Source organism: Halichoerus grypus, chromosome 6, assembly GCF_964656455.1.
Source record: "Halichoerus grypus chromosome 6, mHalGry1.hap1.1, whole genome shotgun sequence".
NCBI lineage: Eukaryota > Metazoa > Chordata > Mammalia > Carnivora > Phocidae > Halichoerus > Halichoerus grypus.
The window spans coordinates 175,055,015-175,080,519 of record NC_135717.1 but is presented as its reverse complement, the minus strand read 5'-3'; the positions used below and the strand labels follow the sequence as shown (position 1 = coordinate 175,080,519).

At 41.9% G+C, this 25,505-nt stretch overlaps 1 protein-coding gene across 1 annotated transcript in view; it reads right to left on the bottom strand.

Annotated features, from left to right (window-relative positions):
* Positions 1-25,505, bottom strand: part of ATXN10 (ataxin 10) — a 159,801-nt gene that overhangs the window by 90,616 nt on the left and 43,680 nt on the right. The window contains exons 6-7 of the mRNA XM_036120574.2: positions 15,803-15,883; positions 8,392-8,557 (exon numbers count right to left, since the gene is read on the bottom strand). Coding sequence (XP_035976467.2) covers positions 8,392-8,557; positions 15,803-15,883 — 247 coding nt within the window. The remainder of the gene's footprint in view (positions 1-8,391; positions 8,558-15,802; positions 15,884-25,505) is intronic.

Here is a 25,505-nt window from a genome sequence, read left to right as displayed (position 1 = left end):
TCTTGTCCACAGGAATCCTATAAAATACTGTGGCTGAAAGAACTCTGGCTGCAAGAACATGCATTATTTCTCAGTAAATATAAACCTTTATGCAGTATCTTGCAAGGCTGGAAAAGATAACATTATTTGGAAATGTTAGTTCACATAACTACTCAAGAATTGATTATCAAATGGACCAAATGAACAAAAAACCACCAGCTACCAACTATATGGTATTAGGTAATCTGAATAAAATGGTAAAATCCAATTTTGTACAGATTTTGGCCCTCATTTTTATTTTTTTTATTTTTATTTTTTTTTTTTTTTAAAGATTTTATTTATTTATTTGACAGAGAGAGACACAGTGAGAGCAGGAACACAAGCAGGGGGAGTGGGAGAAGGAGAAGCAGGCCTCCCGCTGAGCAGGGAGCCCGATGTGGGACTCGATCCCAGGACCCTGGGATCACGACCCGAGCCGAAGGCAGACGCTTAACGACTGAGCCACCCAGGCGCCCGGCCCTCATTTTTAAAGTGCACATTATTTGGCAAAATGCGGTAGATGCTATAAATTTAGGTCATAAAGAGAACATTCTTCAAAAGAAAAATAAACTACTTCTTTTTGTTAATTCTAAACATGTACTTACTAAACATGTTCTTCAGTTAGGAGATTTAAAGGTAATATTCTAATCTACCATTCTGAAATCTCAAAAGAAACCACAAGAAACAACATTTACTTTTTAAAAAATTTTCATTATTCATTCATTTATTTATTTGTTTGTTTATTTATTTAGAAGGAGAGAGAGAGAGAATCCCAAGCAAACTCTGCACTGAGTGCAGAGCCCGACACAGGGCTTGATCCCATGACCCAGAAGTCATGACTTGAGCCGAAATCAAGAGTTGGATGCTCAACTGACTGCACCACTCAGGTGCCCCACAACACACATTTTTAATGCCTTGTATCTTTAATTTTACTCTAGCTTTCACTTGCTCGTTAACAAGTTAGGGGAGATATCTAGATGAGAAGGTTGAAATCAGAGCCAAATTCAAAAGACTCTTGAGCAAACCCGTGGGCGTCGTGCGTCAGCACCCTCTTCTGTGAATGGGCAGTTGCCCAGATTGTCATCTGCAGATGCCATTCCCCCTTCAAGAAGTGGCTGACTGGTTGTAGATCTGGGGCAGAACACGTGACACATGATCCTGAACACAGAAAACAAGCTGTGAGAGACAATCAGGATCATGTCGGAAGGAATCAGAAGCAACCTGAGAAGGCTCTCACTGGCCAGCAATGGCACATTAGGAAACTAGGGGGAGGCGCACCTAGGTGGCTCAGATGGTTAAGCGTCTGCCTTCTGCTCAGGTCATACCCCCCACATCGGGCTCCTGGCTCAGCGAGGAGCCTGCTTCTCCCTCTCCCTCTGCCTCTCTCCCTGCTCATGCTCTCTCTCTCTCTCTGTATCTCTGTGTCTCAAATGAATAAATAAAATCTTAAAAAAAAAAAAAAGAAAACTAGGGAGAATTACAGCTAAAATGGGTTGAAAATAAATCAAGTATCTGGGGGCGCCTGGGTGGCTAGGTCAGTTAAGTGTCCAACTCTTGGTTTGGGTTCAGGTCATGATCTCAGGGTCCTGGGATCAAGCCCCTCGTCAGGCTCCATGGTCAGCAGAGAGTCTGCTTCCTCTCTCACTCTCACTCTCTTGCTCTTGCTCCTTCTCTAAATAAATAAATCTTTAAAAAATAGGAGAGAGAAAGAAATCAGGTGGTTTTAAAACTATGACATCACAATAGTGATGAAATCAAAATGGAACAACTCACTGCGGATGTCACAAAACCAATTCATTACTTTGAATATTGGTAATCAAAATGTACCTTGTATAACCTAACAGTTGATTAGGAGATGTTTCTAAATGATAAGAGTCAAAATACCACCATTTCGGAACCCCCAAAGAATGAACGGACCCAGGTAACAATCATTTACAACGGCTAACATCACAAAAGAGACAACCAGACATTATGTGCCTCTTGATGAAAGCATGTATCATCAACAATAAAACATTACTGGGAAAAAAAGACATAAAAACCTAACCCAAATCTGAATAGCTCTCTGGAATTAATTATCAGTCACAGGAATGCAAGGAAAAGAGGAATGTGTTAAACACCACCATGAAGATAAAATCAAAATCCAAACTGCAGAAAACTCTACAGGTAGAACGACCCAGTTTCTTCAGTAAAGAACTAGCAAAAGGAAAAAGGCGGAAAAAAAGAAGAGAAGAAGGGCAAGAAAGGGGAACATATACATTAATGGATATTTGAGATACAACAACAGATTGCAATGTATGGCCTTTGTTTGTATCCTGATCTGAAGAAATAAACTTGAACAAAATTATTAGATAATGGGGCAAAAATCTGAGTATTGTTTACTTGATATTATAATTACACTGCTAATTTTTTAGGTGTGCTAACTGTAGTTGACTTGGGTGTGACTCATCTTTTAAAGATACGTATAAAATAATGCACTGATGAGACATGCCGGAATTTTGCTTCAATCCAGGGCTGCTGCCGCTAGATCAAATTGGGATCATGGATGAAACAAGAGCGGTAATGAACAGAGAGCTGCTGACGTGGGTGATGGGGTTCAGGACGCTTTTTTCGCTTAGTCTGTTTGAAATTTTCCATGATAAGAAGATAAGAATAAAAACAGAGGGTTGGAAGAGATCATGTAGATGTTTCTTTCCAGCTCCTAAATTCTATGGTGTCAAATGAACTAAACCCAAAAGAAAATTAATCTAGCTCCACCTAACACATTCCCAATTTTAGTCATTAGAATCCTTTTATTAATAATGTGCTTCTAAGGAACATCTGGAAACCAATAATGAAAAAAAAAAGCCAGGAAAATGATTCTCTTAAAAACTAAGAGGAATATTTGAAATGCCCTTCTAGTATTTGTAAGTATTATACAACTATCGTCATTAAATCGGGCACTGGGGAAAACAGACACAGGCACATCAAAGGAATGAGCCTCTGCAGTGGGCAGAAGAGGGGGGAAAAAAGATTAGTCTCCTGTCTAGATCATGTGTCTGGGTTAACTTTACCCTTTAGTGTCTTTGAACTATTTTACAATATTCTAAGTTGTAGAAAACTGGTAATAGTGCAAATGACTCTTGTCCACAGAAACGTAGATTACTTGGGTCTGGCTGGAATGCAATTAATTACTGCCTTGTGCACAGACCACTGTTTGCATCTATGGGTCAGATCACTCCAGCATTCCTTCATCGTGTATAAACACGTGGCTCTCTGAATTCTTTGATAGCTGTTAGTATCTCACTGGTTCTCTCTGTAAAACGTCAAAAACACAGAAATGGATCCAGAAATATACAAGAATGTAATATATGACAAAGGTAGCATTAAAAATAGTGGGAAGGATGAGATCATTCACTAAATAGTATTGACACAACAATTAACAGCTAACATTTAGGGAGCACTAACTATGTACCGATCAGTGTAGTAAATGCTTACGTCAAAATACTATTCATCTTCCAGGCAGAGAAACTGGGGTACAGAGAATAAGTAACTTTTCCAAGAGCACACACCAGTAATAGAGGAAATCAGGATTCAAACCCAAGTGGTCCTTTACCAAAGATTATAGAATCTTGGATCATCAAAAGACATAATCTGGATCTATACTTCCCTCCTTGCTCAAAAAACAAATTCAGTTAAAAATGTGGACCAAATACTGAAAGAACTAGAACATACAGGTGCATATTTCCACAATCTAAGTGGAGATGGTTTTACTAAATATGTAAGAAACTTCAGAAACCATAAGGATAAAACTGGTAAGCCTAACTAGATTAAAAACAAAAATACAAACTTCTAAAAGGCTGAGAATACCATAAATAAATTCAAACAAAAAATTAACTATGGGGGGGGAGAAGTTTCCTGTATACATGACAAAAACATTAATCTTCTGAAAATGCTCATTAATAAATGTATTTTAAAAGGTAACCTAATACGAAAAACAAATGAACATGCTGGACACTGAAAACAGTTACAGAGAAATGGGCATTAAATCAGATTAGTGAAAGGCTGCAGACCCATACACTCCCATGTTCTTTTGGTATGGCATTTACAAGTATTTCTAAGCATTTTAAATAAACAGACTCTCTGACTCAGCGATTCAACGTCCAGGAATTTACAATTCCAGATTTACCGTCCAAAATTGCAAAGATATCCACGCTACAGCATTATCTGTAAAGGTTTGAGGAAAACCCTGGAAGCTACTAAAGTGTACGTCGACAGAGAACAAATGAGGAAATTCCGTCTCCTCTGTCTAGTGGAATTCTGCTCCACTCTGAGGAAGAAGGAGATGAAGGCACATAATGTGTTAAATGGAAAGATGTACAAGACACTTCAGGCTAGGCGAAAAAAGAAGTTGAAGAATAAAAAAGGTAGTACTGTAAAAAAAAAAAAAAGAAGAAGAAGAAGAAGAAACGAACAAAAAACAGGTGTATACTTACAAAAATCTCTGAGAAGAGAAGAAAAAAGTATATGATGATATGTCCATAGAAAACAGACGGGCTGGGCGGGAATGAGGACTTCTGTTTCACTGACTTCAGTGTGAATTTTTTTTTTTATTTAATAAGCAAATATTATTTGCACAGTACAAATATTTAATCCCTTATCAGTCTGTGGAATGAAAGATTACCCTTTCTTATTCCACAAATATTTATTAAATACCTACTATATTAACAGATATAACGTAAGTTGGGGAACACAAGGAATAAAACAATGAAAAACCCACCACCTGAGGATAATTCTCGTAATAGATGAATACAAAACTAAAAACAAAATACGAAACTAAAAAGAATTTATTTAACTTCCAGAGGAAAGGCCAGGCTCCCTACAAGCAACAAGACTAAGGCTCGAGATAAAGCTGAACTGAACCCTAAGTCCTACAGGATAAATTGCACATTAGCACTGAAGATAACGTTCTCAGAAACTGGAGACAAGCACACAAAAAATACCAAAGACAGAAACACATACGTGAATGTGAGATCCTCAGACTGTTTCTATTAAGGAAGACATGAAAAAAAATCCTCAGGATTTTAAAACCCAACAATTATACAAATACACAATAGATGACCCCAAGTGACAATTTTCACTCCAATATTTTGGCCACAGCATTATGAGACCCTTACTGGATACCTTGTCCTAAGAATATCACAACTGGGTAAATGCAGAGGTTTTGCTGGTCTGCTGGCTGTGGGGAGATGGAAAAGGAGGCAGGAGCAGAGAGCCCTGATCTGTGGCCTTTGCTGATTTCCACGGTAGAAATACTTCCACCATGGCCGATTTCAAGCTACCGAGAGTTCAACAGTCAGCTCATGGATATCTGAATATTTAACAACTGACTCTCAGAAGTCCGTATAGCCTGGCTGCAGCATACCACTGGGTATATGGTATATTAAATACTGGGGTTAGAGGTCTTCTTAAAAACTACTGTAGCTTTTTTAAAAACGTCTAACTTAAAGGAGAACACATATATACTAATATGCACAAGTCCTGACTTTTATAGATCAATTTTTTTTTAAGATTTTTTTATTCATTTGAGAGAGTGAGAGACCGAGCAAGAGCGAGAGCACGAGCAGGGGGGAAGCTCAGATGGAGAGAGAGAAGCAGACTCTAGACCAAGCAGGGAGCCCGACACAGGGTTCGATCCCAGGACCCCGGGACCACGACCCGAGCCCAAGGCAGACGCCTAACCAACTGAGCCACCCAGGCGCCCGATCAATTTTTTTAAAAAGTGAACAATGAATCATGGAACAATACATCAAAAACTAATGATGCAATGAATGGTGACTAGCATAACATAATAAAATAAAATTTAAAAAAACAGTGAACTATTTGGGCTTTTCAAAAGGAAACTGTCTACAAATTTCTATTAATATATAGTAATTATTCCCCTTTTAGAGAAAAAAATTCTTGAAAGAAAAATATAAATTTTCCTCAATATAAAAAGTTCCATCAGGTAATTTCTTACTACAATACTGAAGTCATCTATACCAAAAATGCCACTGCCTTGAAAAAGCTTAAAGCTGTGGTTTAACAAGTACTAAGTTTTACCTCCTTTTCTGTCTCCTAGAGAATTAATTTTTACTTTTTTGAAGCACAGCTCACTGCTCCTCCTGCTGGAAACAGAGGCAAATCTATCTCCAGAAAGGAAAGGCATCAGTGAGTCAAGACTTGGCCTCTCCTATCACAGAAATGAGAACTAAAATACCAGCTCTGTCAGCGAGACCCAACATGGTCTGTAGGACACAGCACAGAACATCCATAGCAAAGTAACCTGGAAAAAAGGTACAGTCACAGAGAAGGAAACTACTGTCATGGTAGAAGAGTCATAACCATGGCCTGCATTTACAGAGGAAGTTAACAGGTTCGTGGCATCACACACACAGGATCCAGGGAAATGTGAATGGATCCAGAGATAGTGGATGGAGCCCCTTCCCAGCTATTCACACCTCTCTGCCCACGGGAGTCACTCTCCACCCATCACTCCCATCGGCACAGAAATGTTCATATCAGTGTTCTTGCGGTACAGCTGACATGCAATAAAATACATCCATCTGGAGCGTACCGTACAGAGTTTTGTCAAGGTACACAGCTATGTACCACATTTCTCTTACCCAAAATGTACCCTCATATCCTTCACAATCAAATCCACCCCTTTACTCCAGCCCCAGGTGACATCTGATCTGCTTTGTTTATATCAGTAAGTTTCACCTTCTACAGAATTTCAGAGATGGCATCATTAAGATACGTTCTCTAGTCTGGCTACTTTCAGGAGGTATGTTTGGGATTCATCTCTGCTGTTGTATCACGAACCCATTCCTTTCTACTGCTGAGTAGTATTCCAGAGAAAGAACCATTCTAACTTTAAGACAGAAGGGAAGGAAGATGGGACAGACAAAAATAAAGAGAATTTCTCAAGTGTGAAGGATGTATCAATGCTTCCATCCCCTTAGTAAAGACTGGAATAATCCAGGGCGGCCTTGAGGAAAGTAAAACAAAAAAAATTACTTGAAGAAGCTAGCCAGGATGGTGTATGATCGGGAATGTTTTGTAACGACAGAAGAAACAAACGTTCTGGAAGGCAATTTAGAAATACAAGCTTTAAAACTGGATTTACCCCGGGGCTCCTGGGTGGCTCAGTTAAGCGTCCAACTCTTGATTTTGGCTCAGGTCATGACCTCAGGATCCTGAGATCAAGCCCAGCATCAGGCTCCATGCTCAGCGGGGAGTCTGCTTGAGATTCTGTCTCTTCCTCTCCATCTGCTCCTCCCCCATCTCAAGTGTGTGCACTCTCTCTGTCTCCCAAATAAATAAATAAATCTTAAAAAAGAAGAAAAACCCCACAAAACTGGATGTACCCTTAACACCCAGCAATTCCACTCCTGGGTTAACAGTAGGGAAAGGTACAAAGATGGAATTTCAAAGACATGTACTACAGCACTAACTAGAGAAAACAGAAATAAGAACAACCAGAACGTCCAACCAACAGCTGGACAAATAAATTACGGCAAACTCTTCACTTCTAATGCTACACTGACTTTTTAAAAGACACTGACAATGTACTGTTTATTCATTCCGCAAATACTAAGCGCCTACTGTGTGCACAGAACTATGAACATAACAGTCAAAACTTCTACCCTCATAAAACTTACATTCAGGAGAAGAAAAAAGAGAAACTTACAAACAGCACAGCATGATCTCATTTTTAATATATGTATGTTTGTGTGTGTGTGTGCATGGATGCACACATATATTTGATGTTATCTGCCTAAAAAATATGTTAACTAGAATTTGTTTTCAAGTCATTAACTCTGGATGGTAGGAATGAGGGCACTGTTTTTCCTTGCCGTATTCTCTTAACTGTCCTCGTCCATCCGGGTTGCTGTAACAGAATACCACAGACTGGGTGGCTTAGAAACAACAGACACTGATGTCTCATAGTTGTGGATGCTGGAAGTCCATGATCAGGATGGCTGGGTTCTGATGAAGGCCCTCTTCCAGGCTGCAGATGGCCGACCTCTCGTTGTGTCCTCACGCGACAGACGGGGCAAGGGATTCTTGCAGGGTCTCTTTATAAGAGCACTAAATCCCAATACTGGGGGCTCTACCCTCAAGACCTACTCCCCTCCCACAGGCCCAGCCTCCTAGGACCATCACCTTGGCCATCAGGTTTGCAACATATGGATTTGGAGGGGAGGAGACACAAACATTCAGTCCATAGCAGTCCATTCATTACTTACGCAGAATTTTTTAAAGGTTTAAAAAAGAATTCTCAGAGAGGGCCTAGCTGGCTTAGAAAATCTCCCTGCTCTCTCCCATCCAAGATTCTGAAATCTGTCCTCTTACCTCATCGTCCGCATGCTGCTCAGAGGTCAATTTTAGCACCATCTTGCACTGATCCACAAAAGTGCTTGCAATCAGCTCGGCATGGCTCAAAAACACAGGGATGTCATCCTTGGTCAGTGGCTCATCCCCCACTAATTTCGCAATTATGAGGTCTAGCAATGTAACTCTGTAAAACATACAAGAGTTTTACATGAATATGTAATACTGAAATTGTACAATGCTAAAAATATTGAGAGAGAGCATTTTAAGAGAATATTTTTAAGTTTCTTACTCTGTTTATAATGTCTAGCTAGGGAAATATTTTGTGCGACTAGAATGACTCTTCATCAATTACCTATTTTTTAAAATCTTGATTTCTTTGATGTGACCTGACTACAGAAACCAGCACCTTTTCTATATGCATTCCTGTAAGCCCTTAATTCAACATTTCAGAAATGCTGTCGGATTAGGTTTTCTGACACACGCACAATGACGACAATAGCGAGGTTCAGTGGGCTAGTAACGTTTATTCACAGCCCACTACTGGGCTAACGAACTTTCTACACGCACGATCTCTGACAGACAGCTACTGTCACTGACCTGGGCTACGCTCAGCAAATACGGCTCAGTGAGGCTGACTCACCTGCCCGTAATCAGACGTGCTATGTCGGGATCCACGCACAGGATTCCACCTCTCACTGCTGGGCCACGGGCCTCAGCTCCTCACTCTACTGTCCTTCTCGTAAAGGCTGGCTTTGCTTGTTTCGTTATTTTAGCTCATAAAAACATAAATCTGAAGACCAAACCCATGCCATTTTACATCAACACTTAAATGATCCCATAAGTATTTCTCTTCAACAAACTCTTTCCTTCTCTGACAAAAAAAAATGAATCCTATACATGGTAGTCTATCCAGCATAAACCAAGCAGGATGTTTCCCAAAATCACACTGTGACTTGGGATTAAATGCATAACTCTCATTTAAATATTTCCAAACCAGAAAGGACATGGATGCTAAGCAAGTGGGGAAAATACACTTACAATAGGCATGGAGCATTTCTTACCAAACAAACAAAGAACTTGTTTACTGCTGCAAGTTTCAAGTACGAAATAAAACTATACCAAACTCTTCCTGTAGTTTTGCAAAATGGTGAGAAAGATCATCAGTCTGGAAAAATCACACACAGACCTTACTGGTTTTCAAAATTCCTAAAAGCCTCCAATTTCTTAGAGCAATCATTAATCCAAAATAAAACAAATAATCGTCTCAACTGAGCACAAAAGAACAACAAATAGTTCAGCATTAGCATGTTTTTGTTTTCCCTCATTCACACAGAAACTTTAAAAATGAATGGGGTCCTCTCAGGCCATAAAGCTAGGCAGGACAACTTTCCGGGAACGCTAGGGAGGAGGCCACCTAAGGAACCCAAATGTCTGCTTTAAAAATACTCCTTTTAAATTGGAATAGTGTGGCAATGATTGCTAGGTATGAGAAGTCATGAGCTCTGGTTTTAGGGAATTCAGCACCTTGTGGACTATTACTCAACAGGGCGAAGAGAAAAAAGAGATCGTGAAGGAATTGCGTGAGGTCCAAGACAGAAAAGGTAGGCCCAGCATGGTACCCAAGCTTGTTGGGAAGCAGCAGTGGGAAGGCCCTGGAGTCCCAGGGGACACTCTGAGGGAGACCTGGAAGCTGGAGCTGATAGATATGGTCAGCACAGACGCGGCCTTCCTCACAAGCTCACCGGAGGCCATCCACCCCTCGGACTTCTCCCTGCTCAGGAGCCTCACCTCTCCACTCTACTGCGTGATTATAACACGGGACAGCTAAGCAGAGAAGTAGTGTCATCTTAAGGAAAAAATAAAAAATGAATGTTCAAAATCTAAAAATACAAATCAAGTTTAAATATCACCTGAGAATAAATTAGACTTCATTAAATGATCCTACTTCTATTGTATTCTCTGTCCATAAAAACTTCTGGGGGCTCCCATTATTAGGGAGTGGGTCCAACAATTTGGGGCCATCCCAACCCAAGTCCCCATCAAACTCTCCAACTCCCTCTACTTAGAGCCACCATCAAAAACCATCCTTCTGGTCAAATACAGGAATCACATGTGGGACACACCACTCCAGTAGGAAACTGTTTTCAAATTCACTTATTTTAATGGCGCATTACATTTGCCGCCTCCATTTCCAAGCCAGAAACCGTATGTGTGTTGAAAGTTGAAACGTCCTGCAGAATCCGGGAAAATGGGACATGATGTGGAATGTCTTACTTCTTGCAGCTGTGTGGGAACCACACTAAATCCTTCCTTGAAAAGGTAACAGAATACAAGTGCTATTCACTCATGTATTTATTCACTCAGAAGTGAAGGGTGAAAAAGCAAGAGACCTAGTTGAAGAGGTCAGGGACTAGCCGTCTACAGTCACACATCGGTGTGAAAGTCCTGCGTCCTTAAACCCCGGGATCCTCACTCGGGTCTGCCTCAGGCTACCAGACACACCCCTCAATTCAGATTCGAGCTTCTAGGATTTTCTCCCTCAACCACCGGCTGTCATTCACAATCTTTCTGATCCACTTCTGATTAAATAGTTACACAGTCTCTCCTCAAAATGAGGATTCCTGTTTCATAAAAAAAAAAAAAAAAGCAATATATATACATATGAAGAATTTTAAGGGAAAATTCTATAGTAAAATTTTTATTTGAAAGTTATGCTTAAATTAATGCAGGCTACAATTTTAATAGCCATGCCTGTGCCGTCCTGAAATGGGAAGTTTGTTATGAGAGGACTGGAGTGAGGGGCAAAGGAGGATGGGGGACACGTGGGTGAGCAAGTTTTATGAGCAGGGCATGAAATAATACTCTCTAATTCTAGAAATAAAATGTAATTCAAATTTCAGGACTGAGAGCTCCAACGAACCATGAATTTACATTTGGACTCTCCACATATACGATCTGTTGAATGATGTGCCCACAAAGGCCAAACCTTTCATTAACCTGAACAAGCTAACCGAGACACAGGGCACAAAGCTGTGGCTGAATTAATCTCACTAGTCCTTTAATAAGTCACAGAGGTAAGAAATTCTTGTGTTGTGGGGAAGAAGATCACTGATTTTGGCATCCGACAGACTGAGTTCAAACACTCCCCCAGCTACCTCTGTAACCCGGGGCAAACACCCGAACCTACAAAACCACAGATCCCAGTGGGGCAGACGGCAAGAACAACACCCATTTCCCAGGGTCTCTGGAGGATGAAATGAAACGGCTGTAAGATGCCACCTGGAGGAAGAGACAAGGTGGCAGAGCGGCAGGACTAACAGCAGCGGTGGTGACAGGGGCTGGGGGGGAGGGGGGGTACCAGCAGCAGAAGCAGAGGCAGAACTAGCAACTCATTCACTTTGTGGTAATCCCGCACCAGGCACTGTCTCCTCATAGACTTCAATCAGTTACGGCAATTTCATGGGGCGGCTACTGTTCTTACCCTCGTTCTACAGATGGACCAGAGTTCCGCAAGTACAGGTAACTTACCCAAAGCCATGAGCCACAGAACCACCTCTGCTGCTCGCTACTCTGCTATACAGATTATAAGCCTGGGAACCACCCAAGCGTTTTCCAAGAGCAGCTGGGTGTAATCTAGTAATACTGCAATTCATTGGGAAGGAGGACCAGAAAATCGTATAAATGCAGACTCTCCTTTCTGCTGAGTCAACCATGTGAACTGATTTTGACTCCATATCCTAAACTTCTCACCGAGTAGTCTGGAGTCGATGAGTGGTGACATTCCAAGCACTTTCCCTCCGGAGCCACCCACACTGTCCCTGTGACGCCCCGGGGACCGCCAACAGGCACTTAGTGAACACACTACCTGTTTTACTGACTGACCCTCAAATGTGTAAACCGGGCAGCCCCTAACCCAACTGGACATTCTAAGTGAGCAGGTGGGGCCACACCCTGGGCGCTCCTCAGGCGACTCTGATGTGTGTTCCCAAAAGCACCACAGTGTCTCCACAGGGGTCTCTAGTGAAGTTCCTCATCTGAACCACAGAACACAGAGAATGTTCTCAGTTCTCACAAACAAGGCATGCAGCACCATTCCAGGTGCACAGAAAAGAAGTTAATTCATTACATATCCCTGTTGAGAAAAACTCTAATCTTTTCAATCCTATTAATCTGCAAACTCACAACTGTGAACACAGAATTACCCATAACTGCCTGAAAAGGAGTCAACAGGGAACCCAAGAGCTCTACTTGACCGCAGACTCAGTGCTCCTGCCAAGACCCCTTTCCCCTCCTCCCTGCGCCCTCCCCCGCCCACACCAGCACACACACCCATCAGCACTGAACTCGTCAGGCCCCCCAGCCAATCGTCTGAGTCAGTCACCACAAAAAGCTCACACAGGCTCCAACAAGGGCCTAAAAGCATGAGTGTACAGCTGACCCCTGAACACCACAGGTCAGTCAAAAATCCATGTTACCATTTTTGACTCCCCAAAAACTTAACTACTAATAGCCGACTGTTGACCGGAAGCCTTACGGTAACGTCAGTTGATTAACATGTATTTTGTATGTTGTATGTATTATATACTGTGTTTTTACAATAAAGTAAGCTAGAGAGAAGAAAATGTCATTAAGAAAATCATAAGAAAAGGGGCACCTGGGTGGCTCAGTCGTTAAGCGTCTGCCTTCGGCTCAGGTCATGATCCCAGGGTCCTGGGATCGAGCCCCGCGTCGGGCTCCCTGCTCTGTGGGGAGCCTGCTTCTCCCTCTCCCTCTGCCTGCCTCTCTGCCTACTTGTGCTCTCTCTCTGTCTCTCTGTTAAATAAATAAAATCTTTAAAAAAAAAAAAAGTCATAAAAAGAAAATCATAAGAAAGAAGGCTGCCTAGGTGGCTCAGTCAGTTAAATGTCTGACTGTTGGTTTCACCTCAGGTCATGATCTCAGGGATGTGAGATCGAGCCCCACGTTGGGCTCTGTGCTCAGTGCGGAGTCTGCTTGAGGTTCTCTCTCCCTCTCCCTCTGCCCCACCCCTGCTCACGCACACGGGCGCTCTCTCTAAAATAAAATAAAATGAATAAATAAAATCTTTAAAAAAAGAAAGAAGGAAGAGAAAATATATTTACAGGACTGTACTTATTTAAAAAATCTGCATATAAGTGGACCTGCGCAGTTCACACCCATGTTGCTCAAGGGTCGGCTGTACATTCACCAGGAGAGGCAGTGAGTGGCCAGGACGCTGCAGGCAGAGAAAAGGACATCCGCAAAGCATGAAATTACAGGGAAGGCCTTGAGAACTGACAGAAGTTCTGTGTCGCCGTAATGTGGTAACCGAGAGCAGGGGACAGGGGCTGGAGACGAAGCTGCCTGGTAAAGGCCTCACACGCCACACCACTCAGGACACACGAGGCGGCGCCCACAGCAAGGCTCTGCCCGAGACGCAGGCAGCAGAAGGGGACTTGAGGGCTCTGAGGTTCCCACCTCGGCAGGTGGCATTCCAGGAGTCAGTGCACTAACTGGACAGACCTTTTCACGAGTAAGAAAATTCATTCACTTCCTCGTGTAAGAAAATTCATTCACTTCCTCGTGTTTTCATCCAAACGACTTTTTCTGGCACCCTGACGTGCCAAGCACCATCTGGGAACATGGCCACCCCGGAAGAAAAAGATGGAGCCCGTGCCCTCGCAGGGCCGACAGCCCAACGGCAGGGTCACACAAGCAGCAGGCAGGTGTGTAACACACTACGACGCGTGACGAATGACGCGAAGAAACAAAAGCACTTCTCCTCGGGAAGAAAAGTCAAGAGGGGCCGTGGCACGTGAACAGACGCTGCACGAAGGGGAGCAGTGGCTACAACGTCTTTGTAGGTAAAAATGGAAAATGTTTAGGGGCGCCTGGGTGGCTCAGTTGGTTAAGCGACTGCCTTCGGCTCAGGTCATGATCCTGGAGTCCCGGGATCGAGTCCCGCATCAGGCTCCCTGCTCAGCGGGGAGCCTGCTTCTCCCTCTGACCCTCTTCCCTCTCGTGCTCTCTGTCTCTCATTCTCTCTCTCAAATAAATAAATAAAATCTTTAAAAAAAAAAAAAAAGGAAAATGTTTAGTCTGGCATCTTCATTTGGTTACATGATAGAGCAGTTTAAAAACAGATCCTTCGACAGGAATATGGAAAATGTAAAACTGAATATTAAAAATACAACTCGGGCGCCTGGGTGGCTCAGATGGTTAAAACGTCTGCCTTCGGCTCAGGTCATGATCTCAGGGTCCTGGGATCGAGTCCCACATCGGGCTCCCTGCTCCTTGGGAGCCTGCTTCTCCCTCTGCCTTTCTCTCTCACTCTGTCTCTCACGAATAAATAAATAAAATCTTTAAAAAAATAAATAAATAAATAAAAATACAACTCAACTGTGTATCATTCTCCTTGCGTGCGGGTATTCCTTACTGCAAAGCTGCTTCCCAAGTGATAGCACTGCTCTTCATGTCACTAATTTTAGGTTAAAAAACTACAAATAATTCTTTTTCTGCAACAGAAGTATGCATATGGGGAGGGGGGCCACTGGATTTATAAACATGGCATTTAAACTGACTTTAAAAGCTCGAACTTTCCTTTTCGTTAAAGCTATTAAAGAAGAAATCCCACTTAACGAGACTACAAAGGAGTGTAAAAGCTTAATTATTTGGAAGCCACATAGATAGTAAGAATTTCAAAACCACAGCAATTATAAAAATTGTGACTACAATCAAAAGATTAACATTTTTTAAAGTTTTTGATCATTAGATCCGTGATTTCAAAGTAAGTTTTATTTTTCCTAAGGCAACATTCCCAATAAGGCTAGGGAACACATGAGCTATGGGAGTCATCCAGAGCGCTGCGAATCATGCCATTCCATCCTCTAATCTTACAGGCCGAGAAACTGAATCCGAACACAGTAAAAGGCCCGGCTACGGTCACAGACAGAATTACCAACACGAGGAGGCAGGGAGCCATGGTCTCCGTGCTCGGCGGGCACTGCTCTTCCCGCTATGATAGCAGGGAGATCACAGACGGGTACCCAGTCTTCGTCTGAAATACCTATGGGAAAACTACACGTTGAGTGGGGCATGTCCCAAATCATTACACCAGTGATGTGAACACAGAAGCACGTTTCAAATACGCAACTGCAATCCAAGGACAGGCATAACATTTTGTTCTTGACGTTTCTGAGTTTGCCTTTACTGAATAATGGCGCCAACCTGGATCGTGCAGCCCCACGTAAATCATTGCCTGCTGTGGCTAAGCTGTAATGTTAACCAACCAATTTAAAACCATTACTGACACAGAAACATGTATTTAGAGATTTTGTGCCAACTAAGAAACCACACAGTTTCTCAGTCATGTGTACAGGATACTCTGTATGGAATGCTAAATACTCAAAACCACACTGGTTTTTGGGGTTACCTTTCTTGATTGCTCATTTTGGCATACATCGCTTTCACCAATTCCGGGCTCTTCAGAAAGTGGTCTGTAATAATCAAGAACCTAAGAAAAAAAGGAGGAGAAAGTGTGGTTACTAGAAACATAGTAAAATGGACATGGCCTTATCTACTTTATGGGCATTGTACACATAAAAGTACTTCTTTTTATTGAACTTTTGATGTGCTGTAATCTTAAAATGTTCTAAGAGGTTCACATACTACTTTTCCATTAGCGGCTAAAAGAAAATAAAAACCCTCAAAATAGGTTTCTCCAATTTTACTTCAGAAATATTTATTGAAATGATTCAAATGTATTCAACTATAGGTCTTATCTAAGTTCCATTTTAACTATAAAATGAAATTTAGCTACAAGTTCAGGTATAAACAGAAACCATATTAAACTGTTCTACTCAGAAGGTTAAGTGCTAAAATTAACTAGAGAAATGGACATGTCACACGTTTTATTTAAACGTATGCCAACAACCTGGTAATGCATACTGGCTTGATTACCTCGTCTGTAAGAGCTCTCGAGTTACCAAGAAAACATCCTCATTGTCAAGCAATGCACTCATCTAAACTCAAAGATCAACTTATGGAAACCCTGAGGCAAAGATTATAAGCGTATTTCTTTAAAGTACCACTGTGACAACTAAAAAGATTGAATAGTATTATTAATTAATTCTGAATCATATTGGCCAGAGGGCATCTGCAGGCTTAAGAACTAAAGAATATACTGTTTATAACCAAGGTTATAGCATAAGAGTGACTGTAAAGCATTAAATATATTTATGAACACAGTTTATTTAACCACTTAACAAAAAATATAATGAAAGTATGTGTTTCAGTATGTAACCAAATGAACCATATTAACTACCACAACACACTGTCACTCATATAAAAACAAAATCTAAACATGTGTTCTATTTCTTCCACAGCCCTCAAAATAACTGATCAGCACTTTTTTTTTTTTTAAGATTTTATTTATTTATCTGACAGAGAGACACAGCGAGAGAGGGAACACAAGCAGGGGGAGTGGGAGAGGGAGAAACAGGCTTCCCGCCGAGCAGGGAGCCCGATGTGGGGCCTGATCCCAGGACCCTGGGATCATGACCCAAGCCGAAAGGCAGATGCCCAACGAATGAGCCACCCAGGCGCCCCTGATCAGCACTTTGATATAAGATATTTCTAGTAATAATGGATATACAGAAAATTCTCAAACAGTTCTCATACCAGTTTGGGTAGGTCATTAAACTGCAACAACAGAAATTCATGCATTTTAAGCCAGGTACACAAAAGTGATCCTAAAGCTCATTCATGATTTAGCTTTCTGGAGCTCAAAACATTTTCCCAGAAGAACGTTCATTCAAAAATACAATGTTCCAGGGCACCTGGGTGGCTCAGTCGGTTGAGCATCAGACTCTTTCCGCTCAGGTCATGATCTCAGGGTGGTGAGATGGAGCCCTGCATCAGGCTCCGCGCTGGGCGTGGAGCCCGCTTAAGATTCTCTCTCTCTCTCTGCCCCTCCCCCTCTGTGCTCACTTGATCACTCAAAAAACAAACAAATAATAATGATAAATAAAAAGTATTTTTTTTAAAAAACCCACAATGTTCCAAAACTGTGCTAGGAGCTAGATCACAATCCATATTCCAAAATGCTAACAGTGGAGAAAAGCCCACACATAGAGAATTAGACAAAAATGTCTCAGGGGCAACACACATAAACTTTGTAGAGTAGAGAAATAACAAAGTTGATCTAACCAGAGGGCCAAGGCAGGACGCTCAGGAGGCCGAAGGAGGTGTTCTGTGAGTCCCTCATTGAAGGGGGACATGGAAAAACAGGATATCAGCGCACTCAGGGAACTATACCCAGGCAAACACGAGGAGGGTTTAAAGAAGGATTCAGGACCAAAAGCTTCCATCCTGGAATGCAACTGGCCCCTAGCTGTGGGCCCTCCCGTCCCTCAGCCAAGGTTCCATGACGACTATGCCCTCCTTCATGACACCAGCCAGCATCCTCTTTCTTTTTGATCAATCTTTGCTGATCTTCTTAAAGAACCAATCTAGCCTTGGTTAATTTTTTCTATTGATTTCTGTTTCCTGGGTCACTGTTTTCAGCCCTGGTCTCGTATCAATTGCTTCTTTCTGTTTACTCAGGTTATTCTGTGCTCTCGTCTACCTTCAGAAAGTAGAACCTTCATGGAGGTCACTGCTTTTAGACCTTTCTTCTTTTCTGGTAGAAACATTTAAAGCTATACATTTCCCTCCAAGCACTGCTTTAGCTTTATCCCACAAATTCTGTATTTTCATTATCCTTCAGTTCAAAAGACTGTCTAATTTGACCTATGATTTCTTCTTTGACAAACTGATTCTTTAGATGAGCTCATTTCCAAAAACTTGGAATTCTTCTCAGTATCGTCTGATTATGGTTCTCTAATGTAAGGTCATTGTAGCCAGAGACCACCCACTCTGTATGTTCTCAATCCTTTTTGTATATTTACTGAGACTTGTTATAGCCCAGATTATGGTCGATCTTGGTGAACATTACACATGCAGCTGAAAAGAAAGTGGATTCTGCAAGTGCAGAGATAATGCTCCTACAACACCACTCAGTAAAGATGGTTCTGAGATCATCTACCTCTACACTGACATTCAATGGCTGAAAAGTGAGTGTGAAAACCTCCCAACTATCACTTCCAATTCTAGGCATAATGGACTAACAACTTACCCTCCTACCTCAAACAACTATGAAAGCAGGCAAAATCTATGAAACAACAGTTTTCAGACAATAAACAACAGGCCCAAGTCAATCAGGTTGTGGAAATAAAAGGCACTTTGGCAAATTTCCTCTTAAACAAACAAAATATTCTAACGCGTGTGTGATAAATGTGACTTGATCAGTATGTTTATAAAATCCTTAAGGCCTAATAGCAGATGGAGACACACTCAGAAGGAAGCAAGAGGTGGAACCTGAGTTGAAAAGGTTTCCAGGTACATGGGGTGGCGAGGGTGAAAGCGATGGGGAAGGGCAGAGGAGAGACGGGTCACAGCCACTCTGGTGCTCGGCCGATGTGACCATCAACAGCATCTAGAGCAGAAAGGAAAGTGGATCCACACTTTGACCTTTATACCAAGAAAAAGCGCAAGCAGATCAAACACCTAAACCTCAAAACTGAAATGATACAATACTGGACGAAAACCTTAGTAGAACAAAGATCTTTATAGCTATTCCCAAAAATCTACAGGACATAAAAAAGACTGACAATTTCATCTGCGAAAACATCAAAAATTTTTATATACAAAAAAAAGCCACATGCAAAGTCAAAAGACAAAGAAGTGAGAAAAAATATTTGCATTTTATTTCACACAAAGGACTACTGGCCCTAATTTAGAAAATATTCCTACATATAGATAAGGATAAGACTGACATCCAAATGGAAAAATGGGTAAAGAAAACGAGAATGTACATAAAAATAAAAATAAAAATCCAACACTCTGAGAGCACACTCTGTTGGCAATAACGGAGGAAACCAGGTCCTCTGCAGTGGCCAAGAAGACTATATATTGATACAAAAGCTATGAAGGACTACTCAGCAGTATTTGTTAGAATATAAAAAAGCATGTTCCCTTTGACCTAGTGATTGCACTTACAAGTTATCGGACAATCATACCTGCCCACGTGCAATATAACATACGTATGAACAAGGCTATTCCCTGCCACGTTCCATAGTTATGGAACACGGGGAACCTAAATGTTCACCAATGAGGAACTGATTAAATAAATCACAGTATATTCACACAGCGGAAGATAAAGAGAAAGTTCTTTATATACTTATATGGAAAGATCTCGAAAATATACTATTTGGTTAAAAAAGCAAGAGGCTCAGGGGCGTGTGGGTGACTCAGTCAGTTGAGCCTCCAACTCTTGGTTTTGGCTCAGGTCCTGGTCTCAGGGTCCTGGGATTGAACCCCACATCAGGCTCCATGCTCATCATGGAGTCTGCTTGAGATTCTCTTCCTTCTCCCTCTACCCCTCCCCCTGCTCACACACTCACTCTAAATAAATAAATAAAATCTTTTAAATACATACATATATAAATTTTTTAAAAAGCAAGAGGCTCAACAGTGTGTTGAGAAGCAAGTAAGCAGCTCACCTGCTTAGGGGACAGGGATGGAGGAACTAGGGGGATGGCTGGGGGGGAACTAAGCTTTCTGATACTTGAACCATATGAATGTATTATCTATCAAAGAATTAAACATGTAATTTAAGCATATCCTGGAAAATTCCTCTCAAGTTTATTTCTGCTTCATAGACATCCTGCTAAGGAGTGAAAGTATGGCCGTCTCCGGGTGGGACATCATCTGGTGACCCTGGGAGCTCAGTGGAGAACTCAGATATGTTTCATCTTACCGGAAGCTATTTCTGGGCAGACATATTTAAATTACTACTAACAAAATAGCAAATACTGTATCCTGTTTACTGTGAGCCCAGCACCATCTAAGGAATAGCTTAGTACATAAAACATGGTGTGTGTTTTTCTTCAAAGCATTCATCTGGCACATTATACATTTATTGGGGGGGGGGTGCTCATGATCTGTCTCTCACCAAAACGTAATGTCCGAATTTTCGATCTCCAGTGCCATGAACAGCATCTGGAACACTTCAAACACTCAATCAGTGATCAGGGACTTAATTAGTTTATGGTCAAAGTGAGCATTTTAAGTTTTCTGGGTTTCCTACAAGCCTGCGCAGAGTAGGGGTGGTTTCTACCTCAGGAGTTCTCCAAGATAAAAGGGCATCGGATCCTCAGGAAAAGGGCAATTTTTCCTTGCACGGAGCCCAAAGCCCCTCCTCCTGTGCCACAGGGCACAGCCGTCTCCACAGCATCCTCGTGGCAGACCCGAAGTAAGTCAGAACAAAGCTGCTTCGGCACCGCTCCTCAGTGTGAGCCCGGCCCCGAACCAGGGAGATACACACGGGAACTCAGATCAGCAGATCAGCCCAGGAAAAACTCTGATGTGTGCCTACAGAAGCACACACGGACTGCTCATTTTCCAGAGTTTTTGAGTTACTCAGGTGAGTACTGGGTGCCAATGACACAAAGCTCACATGTCACTGGGTTACCAGTCAAATGCAAAAAAAAAAGTCACCAGAACTGAATACGGGCTCATTCGCCTTAACCAAAAATAATTAAAAACGCAAAGCCATCAGAGCCAAGGGCAAGAATGACATCTTCCCGTGTGCTACGTAGAAGTGCCACCTTTCAGGCTCAGAGCGACAGCACTGCAGACGACGCTGTCAGCCAACACTCCTCGTGCCAAACCAACCACTCCGGCGGCTTCGGTGCGCCTTTAAACACACGGGACGTGAAGCTCAGAAGCCGGGAAACGGCTCATCTAAATCAGTCCCTTCATTCGAGAAATAAGGACATACAGAAAGAGAGGCCCACAGAGGTTGGGTGTCCTGGGGAAGGTCCCCCCATTACCTAAAAGTCAAGATGAGTGCTCCACCTCTGACTTCCAGGGTCCCACGGTTCCTCTCAAAATGCTCTTTACAGAGCTTGCCCTTTGCTCAAGCAGCCCTTCCGGAAAGAAGTTTCAGGGGAACTTAGGGTCTGGTTCTTCATGTCACCTTCCATTCAAAATGATCAAGGATAAAATTCTTCCACTCTTTTTTTTTCTTTAAAAGATTTTATCTTTAAGTAACCTCCATACCCAACGTGGGACTCGAACCTACGACCCCGAGATCAAGAGTTGCACACTCCACTGACTGAGCCAGCCAGCCACCCCCTCCATTCTTTTTTTTCATTCAACAAAGAAGAAATGTCCACTAGTGAGTAAAGATAAGTGCATTTTTACTTTAACTATTTGGAGGACAAGAATAACTGTCACTCACATTCAATTTACACAAAGGCAGAAGAAAGCGTTCTGTGTGGACATCCATATGAACAACTAGAATTCTTTGCTACACCACCTTAAAGGGTAACATTTAGTGGAGAATACCAATGGTAAATACACACACAAAGCAATGAGCACGAGATGCCGACTGGAGGGAGATTTTTTTCTTGCAACTGGAAAGTGGTAACTGCACGGCCATCAATTGTGTAAGTTTGTGTTAGCTGCTGAGATTGTTTTTCTAAATATAATATATTCTCCATCCCAGCATGTTGCCTAAAGATACAAGTAAAATTCTCAACTTTCACTCAGAATTCACTGCATTTACTTTCTTACCAAACATCTGCTCAAGGGAAACCAAAGACGAAGATAAGAGACCCAATCACGTTCAATGTTTTCTAAGTTACAGACTTTAAATCTGTGATTAAATTCTTTTGCAGAACAACTATGTCTGTAAATTCAGAAATTCTGTGGTAGTCCTGTGTGAGGGAGGTGGGGTCCCACTAATCTGAAACCTAAAATGCCACAAGGACATCTAGAGACTGTAAGACTCAAATAACACTCCAAATTCTATGGAAAATAGAACAAATGGTCTTGGGGGAGGGTCACAAATATACTCTAGCAAAGGCAGAAGCTGGAGTAGAAGGGGCATCAGAGAAACATTTCTTTCACAAAAAGAAAAAACTAGAAATGTGATCCGTTTGCTAAGTCCTGAATTACACATACACGCGCATCCGCGCATGCGTGTGCGCTGAATTCTCTCCCTCTGTGTGCATGAAGGTCACAGGCTTGCTTCATCTACTACTTTCTGTTTCTGGTGCCAAAATAGACTCATGCAGGCAGTCAGAGGCAAAACTCCCGAGTCCAATCTTGAAATTCGTCATTTAAATGTGATTACAGAAAAGCGCACATTCACAAATCAAGTTGTTGATGCCAAAGCACTGACTACATTTTTACATCATTTTCCATACTGGCTACAACCCAAAATGCACGAAGGTCTGTCTTCCCATCTCCTTCTTTCTCTCAGTCTTCCTCGTTTATCACTGGTGTTAAAGCATGTGAACAGTTACAGACAGGTTAATTATCATCTGCAATGCAGTGTTTCTATGCCATGTAGAAGGTGCTAAAAGCCATCTCTAAGCTTCAAGGAGCATACGTTAAAAAAAAAATACAAAGATCAGTATGTCGCTGGTAAATGTAGGTATTCCTGAAGTCAAGGTTTTAGGGAAATCTTTTTCAAATGAGAGCCATTTATTATTTCCATTTCCTTATAAGCATACAATGTCAAAGCTACACTTACGAATAAAATAGATTTCAGTGACTGTGAAAACCTAGAAAATTCTTTTACACTTCACTAATTAATGAAGAATCTGATTTAAACACACTCCAGAAAATGAATGCTGCTCTCCTATTCTGATTTCTGGGAAATCCAACCCACAGCTGCTTCCTACCGCAATCTGGACAAAGCTCACAGAGCTGTTATAGAAAGTAACAGTTTCCGGGGCGCCTGGGTGGCTCAGTCGTTAAGCGTCTGCCTTCGGCTCAGGTCATGATCCCAGGGTCCTGGGTTCGAGCCCCACATCGAGCTCCCTGCTTGGCGGGAAGCCTGCTTCTCCCTCTCCCACTCCCCCTGCTTGTGGTTCCCTCTCTCGCTCTCTCTCTCTCTCTGTCAAATAAATAAATAAAATCTTTAAAAAAAAAAAAAAAAGAAAGAAAGTAACAGTTTCCTGTTACAGGTAAATAACCTCTTCAGGGGGTCAAACGTGAGTGAGGTAAGGCAGAAAATTCTACTAGAAAACAAATGAGTTACAATCTCTGAAAAAGATATCACAGGAGCCAGGATCTCCCAGGCACCTTTACTGGGGCTGTGGGATTGAGATAAATTCAAACACCCAAACCCAACCCTTGGATTCATCCCGGGTTATCTAAGAGCACGAAAACATCTTTCACACCTACAAACAAAAGGAGCAAATATTTTTAGAAGGACATTATCCTAATAACTCAAGTGCACCCACACTTTCCTGTGTCTCTGGTGTACCTAAACAAAAAAACCCGGTTATTGAAACCTTACATTTGTCCCGTTCCAAGAAAAGACACCAAACCCATGAATTCAAACACCATCCAGTTTTGTACTCTCTGTCAGCTATCCCATAATGTTAGCAAGTGGGAGGGCCAAGAGTGTGTGCTCTCTAATTTTCAGAGGTGGGTTCATATTTAACGTTTGTAAACAGTAACAATTTTTTTGGAAGCCTCTGGATGCTGGTTTAACTCACGTTACTGCGCCTCACTGCACTACGCTTCGCAGAGAATGCATCCTTTACAGATTGAAGGTCTGTGGCAAGCTTGTGTCTTCAAGTCTGTTGGCACCAGTTTTCCAACATTGTTCACCTCGTGTCTCTGGTCACATTCTGGTAATTCTCACAATATTTCAAACTTTTTTATTATTATATTTGTTATGATGATCTGTGATCAATGATTATCATTCACTGAAAGCTCAGCTGATGGGTTAGCATCTTGTAGCAATAAAGTATTTTTTTTTAAAGATTTTATTTATTTGACAGAGAGAGACACAACGAGAGAGGGAACACAAGATGGGGGAGTGGGAGAGGGAGAAGCAGGCTTCCCGCCGAGCAGGGAGCCCGATGTGGGGCTCCATCCCAGGACCCTGGGATCATGACCTGAGCCGAAGGCAGACAGTTAACAACTGAGCCACCCAGGCACCCCAGCAATAAAGTATTTTTAAATTAAGGTACGTGCACTGTTTTTGTAAGAGAAAATGCTATTGCACACTTACTAAATTACACTATAGTGTGAATGTAGCTTTTACGTGCACTGGGAAACCAAAAATTTCATCTGACTCTCTTTACTCCAGTGTTTGCTTTACTGCAGTGGTCTGGAACTGAGCCTGCAATATCTCTGAAGTATGCCTGTATTTCAGGATCCCATTTTTGTTTAGCAAATGCAGAGTCCCTCTCACACAAATCGAAGCATCACTGTTGCGTGACAGAAGACATCAGCTACTACCACTAATTCCCATCCTTTTTCCTGCCTACCTCCACCGCTGACCTCTGAGAACTCTAACTTGAGCTCTTATGAAGTGGATTTCATCTTTTGCCCTTTACTCCATTGCTGCCAGAAAATCGCCTGTGATCTAAGATAAGATACTTAAATGAAACAGAATTTGGCTACAGAAAATTTTTCTAAGTAAGCAGACGCTAATGAGTCATCCATCGTGTTTATGAAACATCAGCATCTGGAGGGAGGTAATCTAAGTCAAGCACGATATCATACTATTTTCATGCACCAACTTGTGTTTGCGTGCACATGGTAATTCAAATACAAATAAATGTTCGGAAAAATAAACAACTTAAAAACTAGGTATAATTTCAATAGAACAATAAAGTTTATGCCGAAAGAGACCCAAACTGAGAAAGCTGACCCCTCGCCCCTGAAATGCAGGTAGTACCACTACTGGTTCCTGCTCAGCCAGAAGCCTGCTTCTCCCTCTCCCAACCCCCTCAAGGCCCCCTGCGCGGACACGACCTGTGCCCCGAGCACACTGACAGCTCTGTGAGAACATGCATAAAAATAGATCCTCAGGAAAACTGGAGAACAAAACGAAGAACAACTTCATCTTTGGTGATTTTTATAATGATGAAAGGGCCAATTCCTCAAGACGTAACAATTACAAACATCAAAGTGTACCTGACCACAGAGCCTGAAAATAAGAGATGCAAAACACAACAGATCTGACTGGAGAAACAGAAAATGGTCCACTTCCAGTAATGAGCGGA